Raw genomic sequence first — 20,559 nt, 5'->3', positions numbered from 1 at the left:
TTTGTTAGCACGCTGCCAAATTGTCATGAGCTTTAGCCTTGCTTTCCAGCATTTTATTATTTCCTGATTGATACCCGGTTCGACCTGTTTTGATTTCGACTTCCACATTCTGCTTATCCCGTCTGTCTAGTTTGGAACCACTGTGTATTGACCTGTTTTTGTTTTTTGACCTCTGCTTCTGGATTCTGTTTCTGTCTGATGATTCTGTTTCCGTTTGTTTTCAACCCTTCGCCTGTGACCACGACTTCGATTTGGATTATCTTTGTTGTATCTGTTTGCTGGATTATTGACCCTGTTTCTGGACTATTGATTACGAACTGCATATTCTCTGCCATTCCTGTTTGCTGGATATCAAACCCAGCTTGTCTGAACTAGTCTGAAGTAAATAAAGACATTAACCTTAACTTCTGTTGTCTTGCTCTTGGGTCCAGTGTTCTGAGCCCTGACAAATACCAGGAAATACAAATGGATATTCTGAACTCTTGTCTCATGTTAATCTTTTTATGCCTTTAGTGGATTAGAAAAACAAAGGAATTGTTCCAATACTTTTGGAGGGGACTGCACCAAGAAATAGCCTAGGCCAAACATTGGCGTAATAATGACGATATCAGGCTTCAGAACAATGAAACCAGTAGCAAACTCACAGAATTTCCAATAAAAATCTTTGTTGAAAAACGGGCAGGTTAAACAGGCAAAGGTCAGATGCTGGCAAACAGGAGTGTAGATAATCCAGTCAAGGGTTCAGTAGCGGGGCTAACAGACACATAACAGACACAGCAAAGCGTAGTTGTGGTCACAGGTCACAGTAGGCAGTCCAAACAGGCAGATAAACAAATACAAACCAGGAATCCAAACAAAGTCCAAACACAGTGGGTCAAACACGAACAGAAGAAGAATCCAAAAAGTGATGGTAGAGGTACACAAATGGGTCAAAGCACAGGCAGATGAGACAGAGAAAATGCTGGAGAGAATAGCAGGAGCACATTACTATCTGGCAAAGAACAGACAGAATAGGCAGGTTTAAATAGAACACAGATAATGAGGGAAATGAGAATCTGGTGTGAATCCAGTAATTGATGAGAGCGGGGTCAAGGATGTGACGTTCTGGGACCCACAAGTTCTCCTCAGGCCCGTACCAATACCATTGCACCAGGAACTGGCAGCCCCTGCTTTGGGGATGCATCTTCTTTTTTTTTTTAAACATATCTTTTGTCACGTTTCAGGTCTGTCTCGCCATGTTTTATGTTTATTCATGTTGTCTTAGTCACGTAGTGTCTTATCATGTATTATGTTAGTCTAGGTTCGTCATGTTGTTTAGTTATGTTTCGTTACGATTTATTTTCTTGTCATGTCTAGTTATGTTTCGTACGATTATATTACCTTGTTATGTTGAGTGGTTATCGTCTTAGTTTCGCTTTGTGTTATGTTTTGATTTATGTTTATTGTTATGTTAACTGGTCGTTGTTTATGCATACACTTTTACATGTCTTTCCGCAAACCTTGCGTTCCGCCTTTTCTCTCTCTCTCTTTCTGTCATTCACTCCCTATTGTTTCCATTTGTCCATTTACTAAAACTACTAACGCTAGATCAGGATTGGGTAGAAACTAACAAACTAATCATGTGTTCATGTTACCTTACGTTTCTCGTGCATGTAATTTACTAATTTACTAATGCTAGGGCAGGATAGGTTTATTACTAACGATTACTAATCACCTTGTTAAACTTGTCATCCATCGCACCTGTTTTCCATTTCCTTGCTACGCTCTAACTAATTGTCTACACCTGTCTACATCTGCATTTATATCCCAGTCGCGCTACTGTTCACTGCGAAATTGTCTGCCTCTGTTTACCATGCAACGCTTGAGCATTATTTACTGTCGTGATTACACGTTACGATCCAAGCCGACCATTGTCCATTGATTTCTGTTTTGTTGACCACTGTTTGTTTTTGACCACGTCCTCGCCTACCGTTTTGTACTTTTGCTTCGCTGATTGTTTCATGGTTTCGACTCCCGCTTCGCCCACGACTACGCCTGCCGTCTGCCTGTTCATCTGCCCCGCTGACAGCTCTCCTGCTACCGGACCTCCCTGCACGTCTACCGACTACGAGTTTGCCTCTTCCCTCGGCACCGTGCTTTTTGTTTGTTTACTATTTGTTTGGCTGGATCTACGTGTATGGACTTTGCTTGTTTTGACTACGCTCCTGGGATTCGTCCCGAATAAAGCCCTGAGGGGTCTTTATATAACTATTGTGATAAACCTGGTGTGGGAGGAAACATTGGTGGGGGGTGGAGAGCAATAACGGACTAATTGTCTACAGCTGTGGGACGGTGAAACTCTGCATGGGACTCTGGGGGTTAAAAGACAGAGCCTAGGGTTCATTCGGGTGTTGCTGGGGAGCTGAGACCTGTTTGCTATAGCGGATCGGCACACTCTGGGGGGAGGAGCCGTTCGCAAATTATAGTTCTGCCGGCGGTGAAGATAAGTGAGTCAGGGGAGCTGTACCAGCGCTAGGAGGGGAGGCTGGTTGCCTCCTTTAGTAAGACAGGGCCGGGGAGATTTAGGAGTGTGTGCATCCGCCTGCTCTCCAGCCCATCGTTCCAGCGTTCGGCCTGCTGCCGTGCGCTATTGGCCCCGCCAACCCAAGCTATTGTTGTCCCGGGGAGTCGGACGGAGCCACAGCCCAGACCCCGGGGGAGGGTCTCGCCAGCTCTGCGAGCTAAGTCTTTAAATCCTTGTTATAGTAAACTATGTTTAGTGTGTGTGTTACCTTTCATACCCTAGTCTGTTTTATGTTACTTACATTTTAAATAATAAATAAAGATATATATTGGATCATTATCTGGAGTGTATTGTGTGTTCTCTGGTCTTCCGACAGAGCCCTTTTCGGGCTGGTTTATTACACTATTGTTTCTGAGTCGTGCATTTTGGGTCCAATCCCCACGCACCCGTCTCATCTTTATTGATAATACATTCAACAAATCTTGTTCATATACATCAACTTTGACATTTCTCCCCAAATTTAACTTCACGATTATGTTTGCCCAGAAATTCTGGATATGCGCGCAGGTCCATAAAGTGTGTATAAAGCTACCAGTCTCCTTAGTACATTTAATGCACATGGCCGACTTACTTGGGTCCATCCTATTTCTATGTTGAGGCGATATCTGAAGGCGGTGCAGCAGTCTAAATTGTAGTTCTTTTGCTTTATTGCATATGGATATATTATTAGCATACTTCCATATATCTGATCATCTATCACCACCCCAAGGTCTTGAGCCCACATTTGCAGAACTGTATTGCTTACATTGTTGGATTTTTGTAAGGCTTCATAACAGCGGATAAAGCTTCTGACTTGTAGGAACCTAAAGAAATGTGTTCGAGGTATCTTGTATTTCAACCTGAGTTGATCAAATGTCATCATTATGTCTCCTTCAAATAAATCTTTCAGGGTGGTAATCCCTGCTCTCTCCCACAGAACAAACCCGTTATTGGTCATTCCCGGAAGGAAATCTGTGTTCTTTTTTATTGGAGTAATTGGCGATAAAACATCAGTTCTTTTTTCCGATTTCTTAATCATATTCCATACCTTTAGTGTAGATTTAACAATTCAATTGTTATCTGCAACTTCTGATTCCTTCCAGTTCCTGACAAATGGCAGACTAGCCAGTTCCAATGGTTTACCCAGATTGAATGCTTCAATGTCTAACCAGATGGAGCCTGGGTCATTTCTCACCCAATCTACCAGATATCGAAACTGGGAAGCGAGCTGGTATAGTTTAGTATTGGGGACTGCCATCCCCCCCTGGTCTGATGCTAATTGTAGCTTCGCAAATTTAAGTCGTGGTCTCTTAGAATTCCAAATAAATTTTCTGAACCAACTATTTATTGTCTTAATAATATTATTACTTAGCAGAATTGGAATTCAGGGATGCATCTTGAGCAGACAGCTGATGGTGTAGACTGGGCTGCTGTCAATGAGCCGGGGGGAGAGTGTTTGGCAGGGGGTTAAGCCGGGAAGTAATATAGGGTTAACTCGGGATACATGGAACACTGTATGGATGCAGCGTATGGGAGGTGGGAGGCTATGGCAAAGTGTAATGTTCCTGAGTTTTGTCTGTCAGTTTAATTTTCTTATTCTTGTAATTTATTATTTTCATTATTCATATCTGGTCTTCTGTTTATTCATTCATAGTTCATTGCATGCGTCTTCCCCTGTGATGTCTGTCTCTTAATATATTCTGAGCCTGAGTCACTCCCTAGTCTGGAGCCGTCTGTATTACGTGTGTCTTTGTGAATCCAGTCCGCATTTTCTCCCCTCGTTATTGTATTATTACCCATTCATGTTTCTCACCTGATGTTTATTTGTTAGATCATCCTCACTGGCATGCCCCTCCTAGTTTGTCTTATCCTTCAGTGTATTTAAACCCCAGTTTCAGTTGTACACATTGTCAGAACGTTGATCTACTTATTCAGTGCCGATTTTGTCGACGCGTGTTTATTTAGTGATTCCTGAGATAACCCTTTGCCTGATTCCGTGTTTGCCTAGCCCATTTCTTTGCTATTTTGATTTTTGGTTTTGATCTACGCTCTGTGTTCTCGACATCTCTCTTGACTTGCCCCTTTGTACCATTGCTTTTTTGCCCTGGATTTTTTACTTTACTCACAATTCTTTTTGCAACTCGATCTGATTACCTGGCTTTGACCCTTGGACTGTAATAAACAACATTTTCTGATTATCCCTTGGTCTGCGCTTGGGTCTCCTGAATGGTGCATAACATGCAAACTCCGCACAGAGGCCTCAGCCAACCAGAATTTGAACCCAGGACCTCCTTGCTGTGAGGCAGCAGTGCTACCCACTGCACCACCTGTGCTGCCCTGATTTTCAAATATTAATTTTTCAATAGATTTAATTTTACAGAGACATTTTTGTATTTAATTAGAAAAAGTAACATATTACTGTAAGCAATTGACTACTTTTTACATAAAAATGTGATCAAAGCTGCCTGAGATCAGAAGCAAGGAACCAAAGTCTGCAGAAGAACTGTGGCAAGTTCTCCAACATGCTTGGAAAAACCTCCCTGCTGATTGTCTTATAGAACTGCAGGACAGAGAAGTGATTAAGTTTTAACACCGAAGGGTGGTCACAAAAAATATTGATTTGATTCAGTTTTGAACTATTCTGCCAATTATTAAAATGTCATGTAAAATGTATAGTACATTTATTTAGGGCCTTTCATTTAATTATTTTTGAAAGAATCTTATCTGTACAAAATGTTATACAGGTGCCTAAGACTTTTGCACAGTACTACATAATGGCCAATGTTCTCAAGACAGTGCAAACCCTGCAGTTAATACAAAATTAAAACACAGATTGTCTTCTGTGGCAAGGGTACAGTTGGGCGGAAGGAAGCAGGGCACCCCAAGGACCATGCCTAATGGTTAAGTAGACACAAACCTGGACTGCATTTTGAATTAGTCCAGGCTGTTAAAAAGTGTGCTCTTTTCCACAGTAGGTGGCTGAGATCAAAGGAGGCCAAGCCGAAAGGAGAGCTGAAAGCTACGCGAGTTGGGTTATTTTTCATTACATTTGTTATTTTTGTTTATTGTTTTTACCCAGATCCCGTGAGGGTGATGGGCGAAACCTTTTTGTTTGTTTACAAGTGAATTGCTCTCTCTCCTCCTTAGTCCAAGGAAATAAATAAGATGCCGGTGCAATCCAGAATTTCCCTACCTCCCTGTGTCCAGCTCGTCTATCCTCCCTGTGTGTGACATCTTGATTCTTCTTAAGTATACTCATGTCACACTTCTCCTCGCTTCACTGCATTGGCTACCTATTACAGCTCAAATTAGGTTTCAATCCTTCCCCCACCAAACCTCAAATCAATATACAAACTCCAGACCCTTGCCAGATCTCTCCATTTCACTATCTTCAATTCTGAAGGCAACTCTCTCCTCTAGGCAATGGATGCTTCTCTCTCTCTCTCTCTCTCAAGATGTATGTTTGCACTGGTCCTACAGTGGTAGAAGAAACTCCCCGATGGGGTCAGGGCAGCAGAATCATCATCGTCATCTGCTATCTTCCAGTTCAGACAACAGACCCAACCCTCCAGACTACATCTCCATCCCAAAGCATTCCCGCATTTTGTATTAATTTAGGTTATTAATCTCAGCAGAAATAGGAAAGGCTGGTGGGCCAGATACCACCAGGTAATCATGGTGTCCTTCATTCAGTGTAGCCATTGGGGCAGGGCATGCTCGGAATAGAGTGTTCCCCAGGAGGTAGTACCGGAGAGTCAGTTCAGACCATTTTATAGCGAGACATTCCTTCTCAATGGTACAATACCGACTCTCCCTGGGGCTGAGGTTGGGGCTGATGTAGAATACTGGTCATTCCTCCTCCTACACCTCCTGGGACAACACCGCCCCCCAGTCCTCTGTCAGAGGTATCCGTCTTTAGGAAGAAAGGTTTAGAGAAGTCAGGGATAATCAAGATAGGATGCTTTAATGCTCAGAAATGCTATCTGGCACTGCTCCATCTACTGGACTGGATCTGAGGCTCCCTTTCGAATGATGTCAGTCAAGGGATGAGCAAGACTAGAAAATCCTGGATGAACCGGCAACAGTAATTCCCTATCCCCATTTACATTTACATTTACATTTTAGTAATTTGGCAGACGCTTTTAATCCAAAGCGACTTACAAGTGCATAGGTTCTACCACAAGTCAAAGCATCACATGAATGATTTACTTCACTTCTTCTTTGGACTTAAGTTAGGCACATGCTGAAATGGCTGTGGTTTTATTGACCAGAGTACCGGTAAAGATGGGGAGCTGGGGCAGGGGCGTGGTAAAGACAGGGAACTGGAGGGGCACGGGGAATGCGAGGGAGCGCAATATGCATGGATCTCAATGGTAATGAATAGAGTTCATTTGATTTCATATGAATGAATCAAGGTGCACCAAACTGATAATATAGTGAGCATAATCCAGCCCGTTTTCCACCTGCCCAAGCACCATGAATCAACTTCGCACAGCGCATTGGAGCAGTCACCTGGCCAGGTGCTTGGCGTACTGGGTGCGCCCCTCACTTGGCTTTGGAAAATGGCAAGATTCAGTAGTCACGCCCAGTACACCAGGCACCTCACCAGGTGACTGTGCCAATGTGCCGTGCAAAGTCAAATCCAGGAAATATGGCCCTGGTTCAGTCTCACAATTCTCTCTGCTGCAATGAGTCAAAGGGTGGGACTGTCTCAAAGCCACTTCGCACAACCCCTCCCAGTCCTTGGATATCTGACACTCTCCGTACCTCCAGGGCCAGCCTCCGCGCAGCGGAGAGGAAGTGGGGGAAATCCAGAGACGCTTCAGACCTCATGACTTACCAGTCTCTCCTGGCGGCATTCTCTACCGATGTCACTGCCGCCAAAGCAAAATACTATCAAACACAAATTCAGAACTCCGCTTCTAACCCCCGGAAACTTTTCTCCATTTTCTCCTCTCTCCTCAACGCACCGCCTCCTCCTCCTCCTCAGTCCTCCTTCGCTGCTGATGACTTTGCTGATTTCTTTGATGAGAAGGTCACAGTCATCCGCAGATCCTTTACAACCACCGCCCCCCTCACTGTGCCCTTCCCCCCCTCTAGGCCCATCCCTTCCTTTTCCACTTTCTCCCCCCTTACAGACTCTGATGTTTCTCAACTCCTGCTCTGCCACCGCCCTACAACCTGTGCCCTTGACCCTATCCCCTCTTCTCTTCTCCAAACTATCACACCTGACATTCTCCCATTTGTCACCTCCCTTGTCAACTCCTCCCCGTCTTCCGGCTGTTTTCCGGCATCCTGCAAGAGGGCCCACATCACTCTGCTGCTAAAAAAGCCTACCCTGGATCCCTCCATCATCCAGAACTACCGCCCGGTATCTCTTCTTCCTTTCCTTTCTAAAACTATAGAACGAGTCGCTTCTACTCAACTTTCTTCCTTCTTTTCTAACAACAACCTGCTAGACCCCCATCAGTCTGGCTTCAGATCGGGCCACTCGACAGAGACTGCGCTCCTCTCCGTCATTGAGTCACTCCATGCCGCACGAGCAGCCTCCCTCTCCTCTGTCCTCAATCTTCTAGATCTCTCTGCTGCCTTCGACACTGTGGATCACTCCATCCTCCTGTCTGCCCTGTCAGCAACGGGCATCTGTGGCACAGCCCTGGACTGGATTGAGTCCTACCTCTCTGGTCGCTCCTTCCAGGTTGCCTGGGCTGGTTCGGTATCGACACCTCGGCCCCTCGCCACAGGAGTTCCCCAGGGCTCAGTCCTTGGCCCACTTCTTTTTTCTCTTTACACTCGCTCCCTTGGCCCTGTGATCACTGCACATGGGCTATCCTACCACTGCTACGCGGACGATACCCAACTCTTCGTCTCGTTCCCGCCATCTGATACGCAGGTTTCAGCCCGTATCTCTGCTTGCCTGAGGGACATCCAGAGCTGGATGGACAACCACCATCTAAAGCTCAACCCAGGTAAAACTGAAATGATATTCATCCCTGCTAATACCTCTCCCCATCTGGATCTCTCCATTTCCCTCGGGGATACCACACTCACGCCGTCACCCAGTGCAAGGAACCTCGGCGTGGTGATGGACAGCAGACTGTCCCTTTCCGAGAACATTGTGGCGGTGACCCGGTCTTGCAGGTTCTTCCTATACAACATACGGAGAATCCGCCCCTTTCTCACCCCCTACTCGACCCAGCTCCTGGTCCAAGCGATGGTTCTGTCCCGCCTGGACTACTGCAATTCCCTCTTGGCTGGCCTCCCAGCGTCCGCCATCAGACCCCTCCAACTCATCCAGAATGCAGCAGCTCGTCTGGTCTTCAACCTTCCCAAATACTCACACGTCACCCCCCTGCTTACTTCCCTCCACTGGCTGCCTGTCATGGCTCGCATCAAATTCAAAACATTGGTGCTAGCCTTCCAAGCAGTTAAAGGGTCTTCCCCAGCTTATCTACAAAAAATCATCAGACCCTACACCCCTGCCAGACCTCTTCGTTCAGCCTCCACAGGCCGCTTGGCACCTCCCCCTCTCAGAACCTCCACCTCACGCTCACGACTACTGTCTGTTCTGGCTCCACGGTGGTGGAACGAACTCCCCGTTGAGGTCAGAACTATAGAATCTCTCCCCACCTTCAAGCGCAAGCTGAAGACACACCTCTTCAAGCAGCACCTCTCCCCATCCCTCCCTACCTCCCTGTGAACCTTAATTGTTGTCTCTGTGACTTGCTTTGTGTATCGGTATTTTTAGTTGGCTAGGTAAGCAGTGTTTGGATAGTTTTGCTCTGTTTGTTTGTTTGTTCAAAAAAAATAATAAAATAAAATAAAAAAATGGCCCTTGTCCTTATCTTTGTTGTACAGGTAGCAGTTGAAATTGTACTTCCCTCTAGGGTCTTTCAGCGAACTTATCCCTGGTTATGGGTATGCACTTTGTTGTACGTCGCTCTGGATAAGAGCGTCTGCCAAATGCCAATAATGTAATGTAATTTAATGGACTTTATTGGACTTTTTTCCAGGTCTTTAACCAGACAAATCTATAGTGAATTGGGTTGTAGTATAGCTTTGGGGTTTTCATGACCATTCATATGTAGTATGTTTTATTTGTGTTACCCCCTCTAAGAGTAGTCTGGTTTACACATCTTTGGTAATATTGTAATAACAATGATGGCCAACAGCCAATGTGACCATTTTCTTGGTACTCATGTTTAAAAAGTCAGCCTGAACTGAACTGAAAAGTTAACTTAAAGGTTTGTGTTAAAGCATTGTTACAAGACCATTGTAAATCCCTTCCTATCATTGAAAAAGGCTTAATGAGATGTTGACTCACCCTTTGCCTGTGTATATAGTCACCCTTTGCCTGTGTTTATAACTGTACAATAATTCAAGCTCATTGGTTGAAAATTGGTTCTAATAGCCACAGCCAATGGCGTTTCAAAGTCAGCGCATTTACAGAGAACAGGGAGGGATACACAGCATTGTGGTTTGTTGCTGTTATTCCTCTCTTGACCATTAGAAGTCAGAAATTACCCATTGTACCTTTAACTTGACAAAAATCTGAGAGAACACAAGAAAAATGCAGGATTCATATTTCCCCACCTAGCACTGAAAGGATTTAGTTGTACAGCTGTGCAGTGTGTATTCAACATAAGGAATAAGTAAAACCTACTCATCCATTTTTATATTTTACCCCCAATCTGATACTTTCTCTGCGTTTTTCCTCTCTCTTGCATCTTCATGTGCATGTTTGTGTATTTTTAGATTTTGTGTACTGCTCTTTCTCACTGTCTTTCATTCACTAGCCTCCATCTTTTATAAGATCCTTTGTATCAAGCCTGTACAAGTTAAGGAATGGTGTGTTTTTATCTCTCTCTCTTTCTTTTTTTCTCTCTCTCTCTCTCTCTCTCTCTCTCTCTCTCTGGCTCTTTCTGGCTCTCTCTTATCTCTCTTTAAGGTATGTATTATGTATTGGTTCCGCTCATTCTTTCTTTAATTATTTCTCAATGTCAATATAAATATTACCAATCCACCCATCAATGTCATTTTGACTCAATTCACTGTATTCCTGCAGTGGTTAACTAAGTTTGGAATCTTACACCGAAACTGGTGTCATGTGATGATTGGTTGGACAAGCAGAATAGACAAGTCCAGTCTGGTCCAACATTTTCCTCTGCTCACCTTTCTTCTCTGTGCCCCACCCTGTACCTCACATTCCACCACCAACACCCCCCTTCCCCCACCACCACCCCCAACACACGCACAAACTATAGCCACACACAACAGAGAGTGGCACCAGTCACAAACATATTCCTAAAGGACCATCACACTGAGAAAGAACAAAAACTATTCTCTTCACAGAAGCCTTGGCATCCAGTAGACAACACTGAAGGTATTTGGTTATTTATTTCCAGGTATTTCATATTTGTTGTGTAATTTTACATTTAGTGTATTCTTACTGAGTAAACTGAAGAGGAGAAATATCTTGTGAAATGCTCTGTTAAATGTGATGGGCTGCATTGAAGTATATTATATACAAGTTTCAAATTTCTGCATTTACACTGGATGCTCCGTAAATCAACAAAAATTCTCATGAGGTATTTGAAATATAGCAGCATTTAGATTGAATACTCTTATAACACTTCAAAAACAAGTCCATAACAAGTATTTTAGTTTTTTATTAAAATCGTATTTATATGACCTTATTTATATGATAATTTAGCTAATTAAGATGAGATTGTTTGACTCATTCAAAGACTTGCCAATTGGGTAAGTCAATTTCACAATTTTCTTTATTTATTTATTTTTACTTTAAACAAGCTGATACTTTCCACTATTAAGATTTTAAGTCCCATTACAAGACTAAAACAACTTTGTTTTGCAGTGTGCTCCATTACTGGCTTTTTGCTTTAAAAAAAGTTAATATTGCAGTATCTACATTAAACAATAAACAAGATTGGCATGCATGACCACCAGTGCTAAAAATAGAATAGGTCAGAGTACCTTACAGAGTACTTGATAAACCTTGCTTCTTCTTTGGGTTGATTTTACTAGATTGTATCTATGGAGAGAACACTGTTTTGTTTCTTTGGGCATGCACATTAGAAACAGAAATAAATAATTGGATTCATTTATTTACCAATGTATCTGATCTCAAAGCACTCTATAATGAGAGGAAATGTTATCTGCTGATATCTGGAACACACATTTCATCAGAACACACATACATTCATTAGTTCAGCTCAGGAAGATTGGATTGAAAAGCAAAGTATTTACCCTGGGCATTGATTATTTAATGAAGAATGAATGGTAACTATCATATTTAGTGACCTGTTTCATGGGTCCAGTTGAAAAAATTAGTTCACTTATGTGAATTCCTTTCATGAAAAGGTAGTAAAATGGTGTATCAGTCCATGACTGAATAGTATGAAGATGACTGGCGCGTCAAGACTTGCGTATGTCTTGGGGCAATACTATTTTCAAGGACATTTTAAATGCAGCTGTGAGCTACACACTGAAGTACAAGTTTTCAGTTCACAAACACAGCCTGACACTGAATGTGCACTCTCACATACAGTCATAAAACCTCCAGCTTTTATTTACTTAGCATTTAAGAAATCTTCTGTATCCATAAATTAATCTGCCCCTGTTTCTCAGTATCATTGTCAAAGTATTAACAGCTATTATCTGCCTCAGTGTCAACATAAATGTAAAATGTGTGTATGTAAATGTACTGTGTTGTCCAGAAGCAGGGATGACCCCCCATTCCTCTCTTTCAGAATGGGTTCTTCAGGGATACACATTGTATGCGTTGCCCTGGGTGTGCTGGGACTCATTGCTGGGATAGTGTGCTGTGCTCTTCCAAGGTGGAAAGTGTCATCTTTCACAGGACAGAACATTGTCACTGCCCAGGTACTGTGCTAGCCCACCCCCAGTTTACAAAGAATTCTAAACACAGACAGTGTATGACCACTCCCAAGAATAAGATGGGCCAGTGGAATCTCTGATTACATTGGCATTAAGCTCTCCACATTGGCCAGGTATATTAAAAGGATCACTGAGGATCGTTATATATACAGTAGGCTCCAGAATTATTGGCAACCTTCATGAAAATGCTGTATAAACAACATACGCTCAGTAAGCACTTTATTACGTATTTATTAGACCTATTGGCCTTCTGCTGCTATAGAATATCCACTTAGAGGTTTGATAAGTTGAGTGTACCGAGATGCTCTTCTCCATACAACTGATATATATATATATATATGTGTGGTTATTTGTATTACTGTCACCTTCCTGTCAGTTTTGAGCAGTCTGGCTCTTCTCCTCTGACCTCATTAACAATGTTTTTCGTACCTTTCTCTGCAAACTCTAGAGACTGTTTTGTGTGAAAATCCCAGGAGATCAGCAGTTTTTGAGATACTCATACCTGTCATCAATAATCATTCCAACTCACTTTGATTACATTTGGTCTGTAAAACAGCTGAACCTCTTGACCATGTCTGCATGGTTGTATGCATTTAGTTTGGCTGATTGAATATTTGCATTAACAAGCTGGTGTAGAGGGCTACCTAATAAAGTGGTCACTCAGTGAAGATAATCTATATGTCATGTTCAAACATATAGGAAAGCAATATACTTTTATTTTCATACATTCTCATGTTTTTATTAAGTAATCTCATTAATCTTTTTTTCAGTAATCTTTCAGAAACCATTGGTGTCCCTGTACTAGATACTATTTAGCTTTTAAGCAAATTAAGGAGTGGGTACACTTTAGTGGTAGGAAAAGATGAGCATTGCTGGGCTGAATAGCCTGTTCTCATCATTATGTTATGTTATCTATGTTATGATAATTTAGTTAATCTCAGTCTAAAGTAACTACATCGTGGCACTCCATCACTTCCTGTTTCACTTGAGTATAAAACTGAGGTAAGACGCATTCAAAATCCCTTTGTCATCCATCAGCATGGGAAAAGCCAAAGAACTGTCAGTTCAGAAGACAGTTCAGATTTGAAGTCTGAATTGACTTGATTGAATTTGGGTAATGAGTACAAAAAAGTAAAATATGGTATACGAGCCAATCAACTGGACTAGATCACGCTGCTCCTTAGTTAAATAGTCAAATTTACTTTTTAAAGTTCTCAAGTAGGCTGAGTTTTCCAACCTCCCCCGTAATATACCTTCTCCCGGTGTTTGGAAGTCCTCCACAGCTACGGGCTCACTCACAGGAGAAAATGGAGATGTCACAACACTGCAGACTGGAGACACAGGAACAACTGTGGACTCAGACTTGGCACACACAGGAATATCGGGGGGTACAGCAGGTTCAGGAATTCGGGCACAGTACGGTTTTAAAGGATTTATATGGCACAACTGAACTTTCTTTCGGCGATCCGGGTTACGGATAAGATAATTGACCTCAGAAAGTTGTTTGTCGATGACATATGGACCCATAAACTTGCAGCGGGCTATGGTCCAGCGGCAACAAAGCCAAAACTTGATCCCCTAGTTTAAAGCTTCGGTGTTTAGCTTTGCAGTTAAACAATTTTTTCATTTTTGACTGTGCCTTTTCAAGCGCCCGCTGTGCAGCACAAGCCTGATACAATCGGACCCGGAAACCATCCACATAATCAATAACATTTTCCGGAGGTTCCGTTCCTCGCCACTCCTCTGCAACCACGGTCACCGGACCCCGAACTTCATGTCCAAACACCAGTTTGTTTGGTGAAAAACCATAAAAAGTTTTGGAGTAGACGGTTGCAGGTTCCTAACCCCAGAGTGGCCAGTTGTGCCATCGTGAGAGCTGCAACAATGCCTCCCTATATACGGAAGGAACCACCACCTGGGTTTTTCCCCCAACAGACCGCACCTGAGGCACCCACCTCCTACACAACTCGCCGTCCCGCAGGAAATAACCAGATTGGGTCTCACACTTACCCTTTGTAACTGCCTGATCACGCAGGCTTTGGAGGGAATCATCAGCCAACTGTTCTTTTATTAAAGTTTCTTTTGAAACACCAAACAGAGCAACGTCATTTTTTCCCCCTTCGGGAACATTACCAGGGACATTTTCTTGTTTTACAACGAAGTCAGCACAATCAACTGTCGTATTTTCCTTACCCACATTCCCCGTTTCCTGCACCACTGCCTCCTTTGTTTCCCCGACACCTTCGGCGTTAAACCTGGATGAAGCTTTATCCAGGTCGGCGAAAAACGTGTCACAAAGTGAGGCACCTTCGTCTACACTGTGATCACATTCAGCTTTGTCTTTACTAGACCGAGTCATTGACCGGGTAAAAACACACAAGGGAAATACTTTGGGGAACTGACGACTAAGCTCGTCCTCCTCCCCACAGGCAACAGGATTCTCCACCACCAGGAGGGGCACCGATACCTGATCACCCGCCAAATCATTTCCCAAAATAAGGGAAACACTGTCTACTGGGAATTCGTCACAGACCCCCAGGACAACATCCCCAGACACCAACCCTGAGGAAAGGGAAACATAATGAAGAGGCACGGTTGAATGGCCAGTCACACTCCAAATAATCACACTGTGTCCAGTGTACGAATCGAGAGTGAACGGTAAAACATTAGATAAAACCAGGGACTGCGAAGCCCCAGTGTCACGCAATCGGAAACTGCTTGGGCCCTATTCCCAGAGAAACAAACCCCTCCGAAACAACGGAGAATAATCGGCACAATTACTACACCTCGGATTCACTGATTTTTTGTCTGCAGTATCCACCTTGGGCACACAGAAAGGACGAGGAAAACGATTGGTAGAGACCAGACCTACCAGTTTTGACGTGAAGCCCGACTTATAAGCCTTGGGGCTTTTGGGACCAGGGGACTCATTCCACCAGTGCCCCCGGTTATGACACACGTGACATTCTAGTATGAACGAACTTTCAGTCCCCGTAACATCTTTGGCTTTGTACACCGACTGTTCTTGGTTGCCAGATTGACCAGGGAACAGTTAAGAAGAGCGAGAGCCATCACGCTGAGAATGACCTCATTGGTAGTTCCCCCCTCCATCCTTACGGATCAGCATAAACTCGTCAGCTAACGTAGCAGCTTCGGATGCTGTTTGGGCTTTCCGCTCCGTTACGTACGTGGCGACCGAGTCAGACACAGAACTTCTAAACTGCTCGAGGGCAATTAAATGCCAGAGTTTGGCGTATGTATCTGCACCAGCCGCTGCACACCACTGTGTCAGCTGTAGTAGCATCTCCCGAACAAACAACATGCGATTGTTTTTCCCGGCGTTTCCAGGTCCGAAACCTTTGTCGATACGCTTCGGGAACAAGCTCATAGGCTTTCAACACTGCTTCCTTTATTGTACTAAAAGAACGAGCTTGTTCAAGAGTCAATACGTCTACACTTCTTGCGCTTGCCGCCTCTTCTGGGCACCCTATCCTACTTCCTAATATAAGCCAAACAACCTTCGATCGCCTGACTCCTACCGCTGCCAGCCAAACGGCCAGAACATCAACTTACACAAAAGCGACGCAACGGATCCCGGACGAGCCCCCATATGTTACGACCTAAGGCTCGATTTGGCCGTAACATCAAATGGACACCAACAACAAGGTGAAGGAATTTTAAACAAGTGTCAAAACCCACAACCAAATACAGGCCTTTTTAACAAGAGTCCAAGCCAACAACCAAATACAAAACACAATGTCAGAGCGAGGAAGGCGCATTCGCCGTGCAGCCATGAGCTAACGTGAGCTCCCTCCAGAATGGTGAAGCTGTGCTTTTAAACCCCCAGCTTCCAGGTGCGTCAAATCCAACAATCAGCGCTGGCTCAGTTCTCCTTAGCTCCACCCACCTTTCCATTCATGCAATCAGAGAACACGGGCAGAGACCCAGAGCGGATCGCGAACCTGGGTCGTAACAACATCCTCAATCTAGTACTGACAGCCATTCCTGTGTTATACGGAACAATATTCATTAATTTAATTTGAGTTAATTTAATGGCGGCACGGATGGTGCAGTGGGTAGCACTGCAGCCTCACAGCAAGGAGGTCCTGGGTTTGAATCCCCATCGGCCGGGGCCTCTCTGTGCAGAGTTTGCATGTTCTCCCCATGTCTGTGTGGGTTTCCTCCGGGTACTCCGGTTTCCTCCCACAGTCCAAAGACATGCAGGTTAGGCTGATTGGAGAGTATAAATTGCCCTTAGGTATGAGTGTGTGAGTGAATGGTGTGTGTGCCCTGTGATGGAGTGGCGACCTGTCCAGGGTGTATTCCTGCCTTTTGCCCAAATGCACCCAAGAACAGATGTAGAATCAGCATTTTGCTCAACTAACACTTATAACTGTAAGTTGTACGTGTGTAGCCTACTAATTCCTGGACACCAGGGACCCTTGGTCAGTACTTGTCACCCATATGAAAAATGTTCCTGAGGGAAAGCCTGTTACTGATAATACTACTGTTAGTACTAAGTATTGCTACAGTAATACTTGTGAGTCCCATCACTGTGGTATCAATGGATGTTTTCCCTGGGCCCTACATTACAATTATTACATTTCAAAGCGCCTTTGGTAACTTTCCTCTGTTCACTGTGTTTAATTTCTCAATAAATTGCCAGTGCAAAATTTAACATGCTGTTTGATGACCCCACTGTGCAGGTAACCTATGATGGGCTGTGGATGGCATGCGTGGCCCAGAGCACAGGCCAGCAGCAGTGCAAGAGACATGACTCCCTCCTTGAGCTGGCAACTGACCTTCAGGCAGCACGTGCCATGACCATCATCAGCTGTTTCCTCTGCTCTCTCTCCATCCTCATCCTCTTTGCTGGCTCTGACTTCACCACCTGTGTGCAGAATGAGGATGTCAAGCCCAAGATCACGCTGGTGGCAGGCATCATGATGATATTGGCCGGCCTTTTGCTCATGATTCCAGTCAGCTGGTCTGCCCACAACGTTATTCAGAATTTCCACAACCCACTAGGTCAGCCAAAGAAGGAGCTGGGTGCCTGTATTTTTTTGGGCTGGGCCGGTGGCGTGATAATGCTCCTGGGAGGTGGGCTCCTCTGTTGTTTCAGTCGCATCAACTCTGGCAGCTCAGGTGGCACTGCAAAGTACTACAGCAACAACGCCTCAGCTCCCAATTCCAACTATGTTTAGAGGGGTCGGAAGAGAGGGAAGGGGAATGTAGTAGTTACAACAATGGTGAAATACTGTCCCCATCCAAAACTGTTGGAGCAGCAAGGTCAAATCCTTTGTTTTTGCAATACACTGAATACATTTGTGGTTGAGATAAAAAGATGAACATGAGACAGAAGTTCAGAATTTCAGCTTTTATTTGCTGGTATTTAAGTGTTAAACTATGTAGAACGTAGCACCTTTGGAATCAGAACACCCAATTTTTAGGTGAACAAAAATATTGGAACAGAGAGTATTTAAGTAAATAACACTTAATATTTGGTAGCGTATCCCTTGCTTGCAATAACTGCACCAAGCCTGCAACCCATTGCCATCACCAAACTGTTGCATTCTTCTTTTGTGATGTCTTTCCAGCCTTTTACTGCAGCCTCTTTCAGTTGTTGTTTGTTTTGGGTTTTTTCCCTTCAATCTTGTCTTCAGGAGGTGAAATGCATGCTCAGTTTTGTTAAGGTCTGGTGATTGACTTGGACAGTCGAAAGCCTTCCCCTTCTTCTCCCTTTGTTGTGTTGCCAGTGTGTTTCTGGTCATTGTCTTGCTGCATGATGAAGTTCCTCCCAATTAGTTTGGACGCATTTCTCCGTGAGTTGACAGACAGAATGTTTTTGTAGACTTTTGAATTCATCCTGCTGCTGCCATCATGAGTTATATCATCAATAAAGATTAGTGAGCCCACTCCAGAAGCAGCCATGCATTTGTCCACACTTTGGCCTTTCCATCACTTTGGTAGAGGTTCCTTCTGGTCTCATCAGTCTATAAAACTTTGCTCCAGAACTTTTGTGGCTCATTGCTGTACATCTTAGCAAATCCTTCTGATTCTTACTACTGATGAATCTAGTACCAACTCATTCTAACTACTGTTGGCATCTTGTGGTATAGCCTCTATATTGCTGCTCTTTAAGTTTTCTAACAAAAATGCAGTCTTCACAGGCAAAACCCGAGGCTAAAACCAAGAGTAGACATTCAGAACTATTTATTGTTCAACCAAACAGTCTAACAGGACACATCTCGGCAACAAGAAACACCTGTCAGTCACATGTTCCAATACTTTTGCTCACCTAAAAAAAAAAATCAAAATACCAAGAAATAAAATGTGAAATTCAGATCAGCCATTTCATGTACATCTTTTGACCTGAAACTCAATTGTCTTCACTGTACAGCAAAAACAAAGGAATTTACTTTGCTATTCCAATAATTTAGGAAATTTCCAATAAATGTGCGGAGACAGACAAATGGTTATTGTCACAATTTAAATCAGAAACCGATTCCAGATCTCATTTAGTCCCCTGTCAACGTTAAGAATCAAATGACATTTTTACTTCTGATGAGATTTCTACATTGCGAGCAAGCACAGCACAGCTATTTAACAAGCAGAAAAGTAGCTATCTACCCAGCTGTATTGGTGTTCAGGTATGTTACAATTTGCACTGATTAGAGTCAACATTTGTCAAAATATGATGAAAATGTATGAAATCGGTTAGGCAGCTTTTGCTTTACATTGTGTGACGTCTTCTCTACAAACTTACTGTACCACTTATCCTCAAATGATGGCACATACTAAATTAAAGATGGTAACAGCAGTGTGTATAGGTGAGACCTTTGCACATCTGATATATGCTTTGTTGCTGGTGTGGTGTGGTTGTCATGCAATTAAAAAACACATACACTGCTTTAACTTGCAAAAAGTATCATATTAGACGTAGTTTGATAGCCTCGTCTATGTATAATACATCTAATCTGTTGTGTAAGATAAATCAGTGGTGTGCGTGTTTTTCTTTATTTGTTTAACAAATGTATGGTGAATAAAAAAACATTAATCAACTAAAATGCAAACATAATCCTTAAAAACAAATGTACTTATGCAGAAAATCCCATTCTTCCTTACAACCTTTGCTATAGCCATTTCAACGATGCTTATTGCGTGTTAAATATTCAGCTGCTTATGTCAGGTATATTTAATCCTGGGGTAGTGGATGCAAATTTAAATTCACTTCACTATTTTGTGTTTTTCTTTAATTGTTATCATGGTGGTGAGTGAAACTAAATTGGTGAGAGAAACTAAATACAATATACATTTACATTACATTATACGTATATTACTTTCTTCGTTTGCATCCAGTAGAAAATATAGTTACAGTAGAATAATGTACATATGATGGGTATTTTTAAAATGAGGGTGTCAATTTATGTCACTCATTTCTCTATTCAATTTCTTTATCAAAATGTACAATGAGGTTTATAGAAAGCATTACACGGTATTTGTATTTCTTGTCTTCCTATAGACCCAGATGTAAACCATATAGTTGTTTTATGTAATAAAATAATCATTCTCTCAAAAGGTTGTGTCTGTTACTTTTGTGTATGCAAATGTTTATAATGTTTTTATTGCATGTGTGTAAGTGTAAGATAAATAGGCATTTCAGGCAGACCCATGCATTGCCTTAGTCAACAAGACCTAACATTATTAGTGTGGAATCACAAACTAATGTCTGATAAAAACACAAACAGAAAGATGTTTGAAAATACTCAACATATTTTATTCAATCATGTTTCATAAACCAAGAAAACATAATATCAAAAATGGTTATTTGCTTTTTTAAGAACTCAAGCTCTAAGAGTATTCTTTGCTCTATGAAAATATGATCAAAATTTTTCCCAAATGGGGCAAAAGCAATCCTTCTTTACCTGCTTCTTTTCAAATGTATTCTTTGCTCACAAGCCCCTTTGCGACTCCCCCCCCCCCACACACACACACACATTTCATTCTTCATGAGTTCTTGGTCTCCAATGATTCCACTCTTTTAGTCAACTGTTCCACTGCTACCTTTAGCTTCCGCAACTCTTCCTGCAGACAATTCA

The 20,559-nt window shown here is 42.9% G+C and overlaps 1 protein-coding gene across 1 annotated transcript; it reads left to right on the top strand.

Moving 5' to 3' along the window:
- The first annotated feature begins 10,788 nt into the window (after positions 1-10,788).
- LOC133121563 (claudin-4-like) lies at positions 10,789-20,038 on the top strand. Its single transcript, XM_061230829.1, has 3 exons — positions 10,789-10,925; positions 12,313-12,445; positions 17,167-20,038. Exons 2-3 carry the CDS (start codon positions 12,314-12,316, stop codon positions 17,662-17,664), a joined length of 630 nt encoding a protein of 209 aa, XP_061086813.1. The 5' UTR covers positions 10,789-10,925; position 12,313; the 3' UTR covers positions 17,665-20,038.
- Positions 20,039-20,559: the final 521 nt, after the last annotated feature.

Source organism: Conger conger, chromosome 2, assembly GCF_963514075.1.
Source record: "Conger conger chromosome 2, fConCon1.1, whole genome shotgun sequence".
Classification (NCBI taxonomy): Eukaryota; Metazoa; Chordata; class Actinopteri; order Anguilliformes; family Congridae; genus Conger; species Conger conger.
This window is presented reverse-complemented; position numbering and strand designations above follow the sequence as displayed.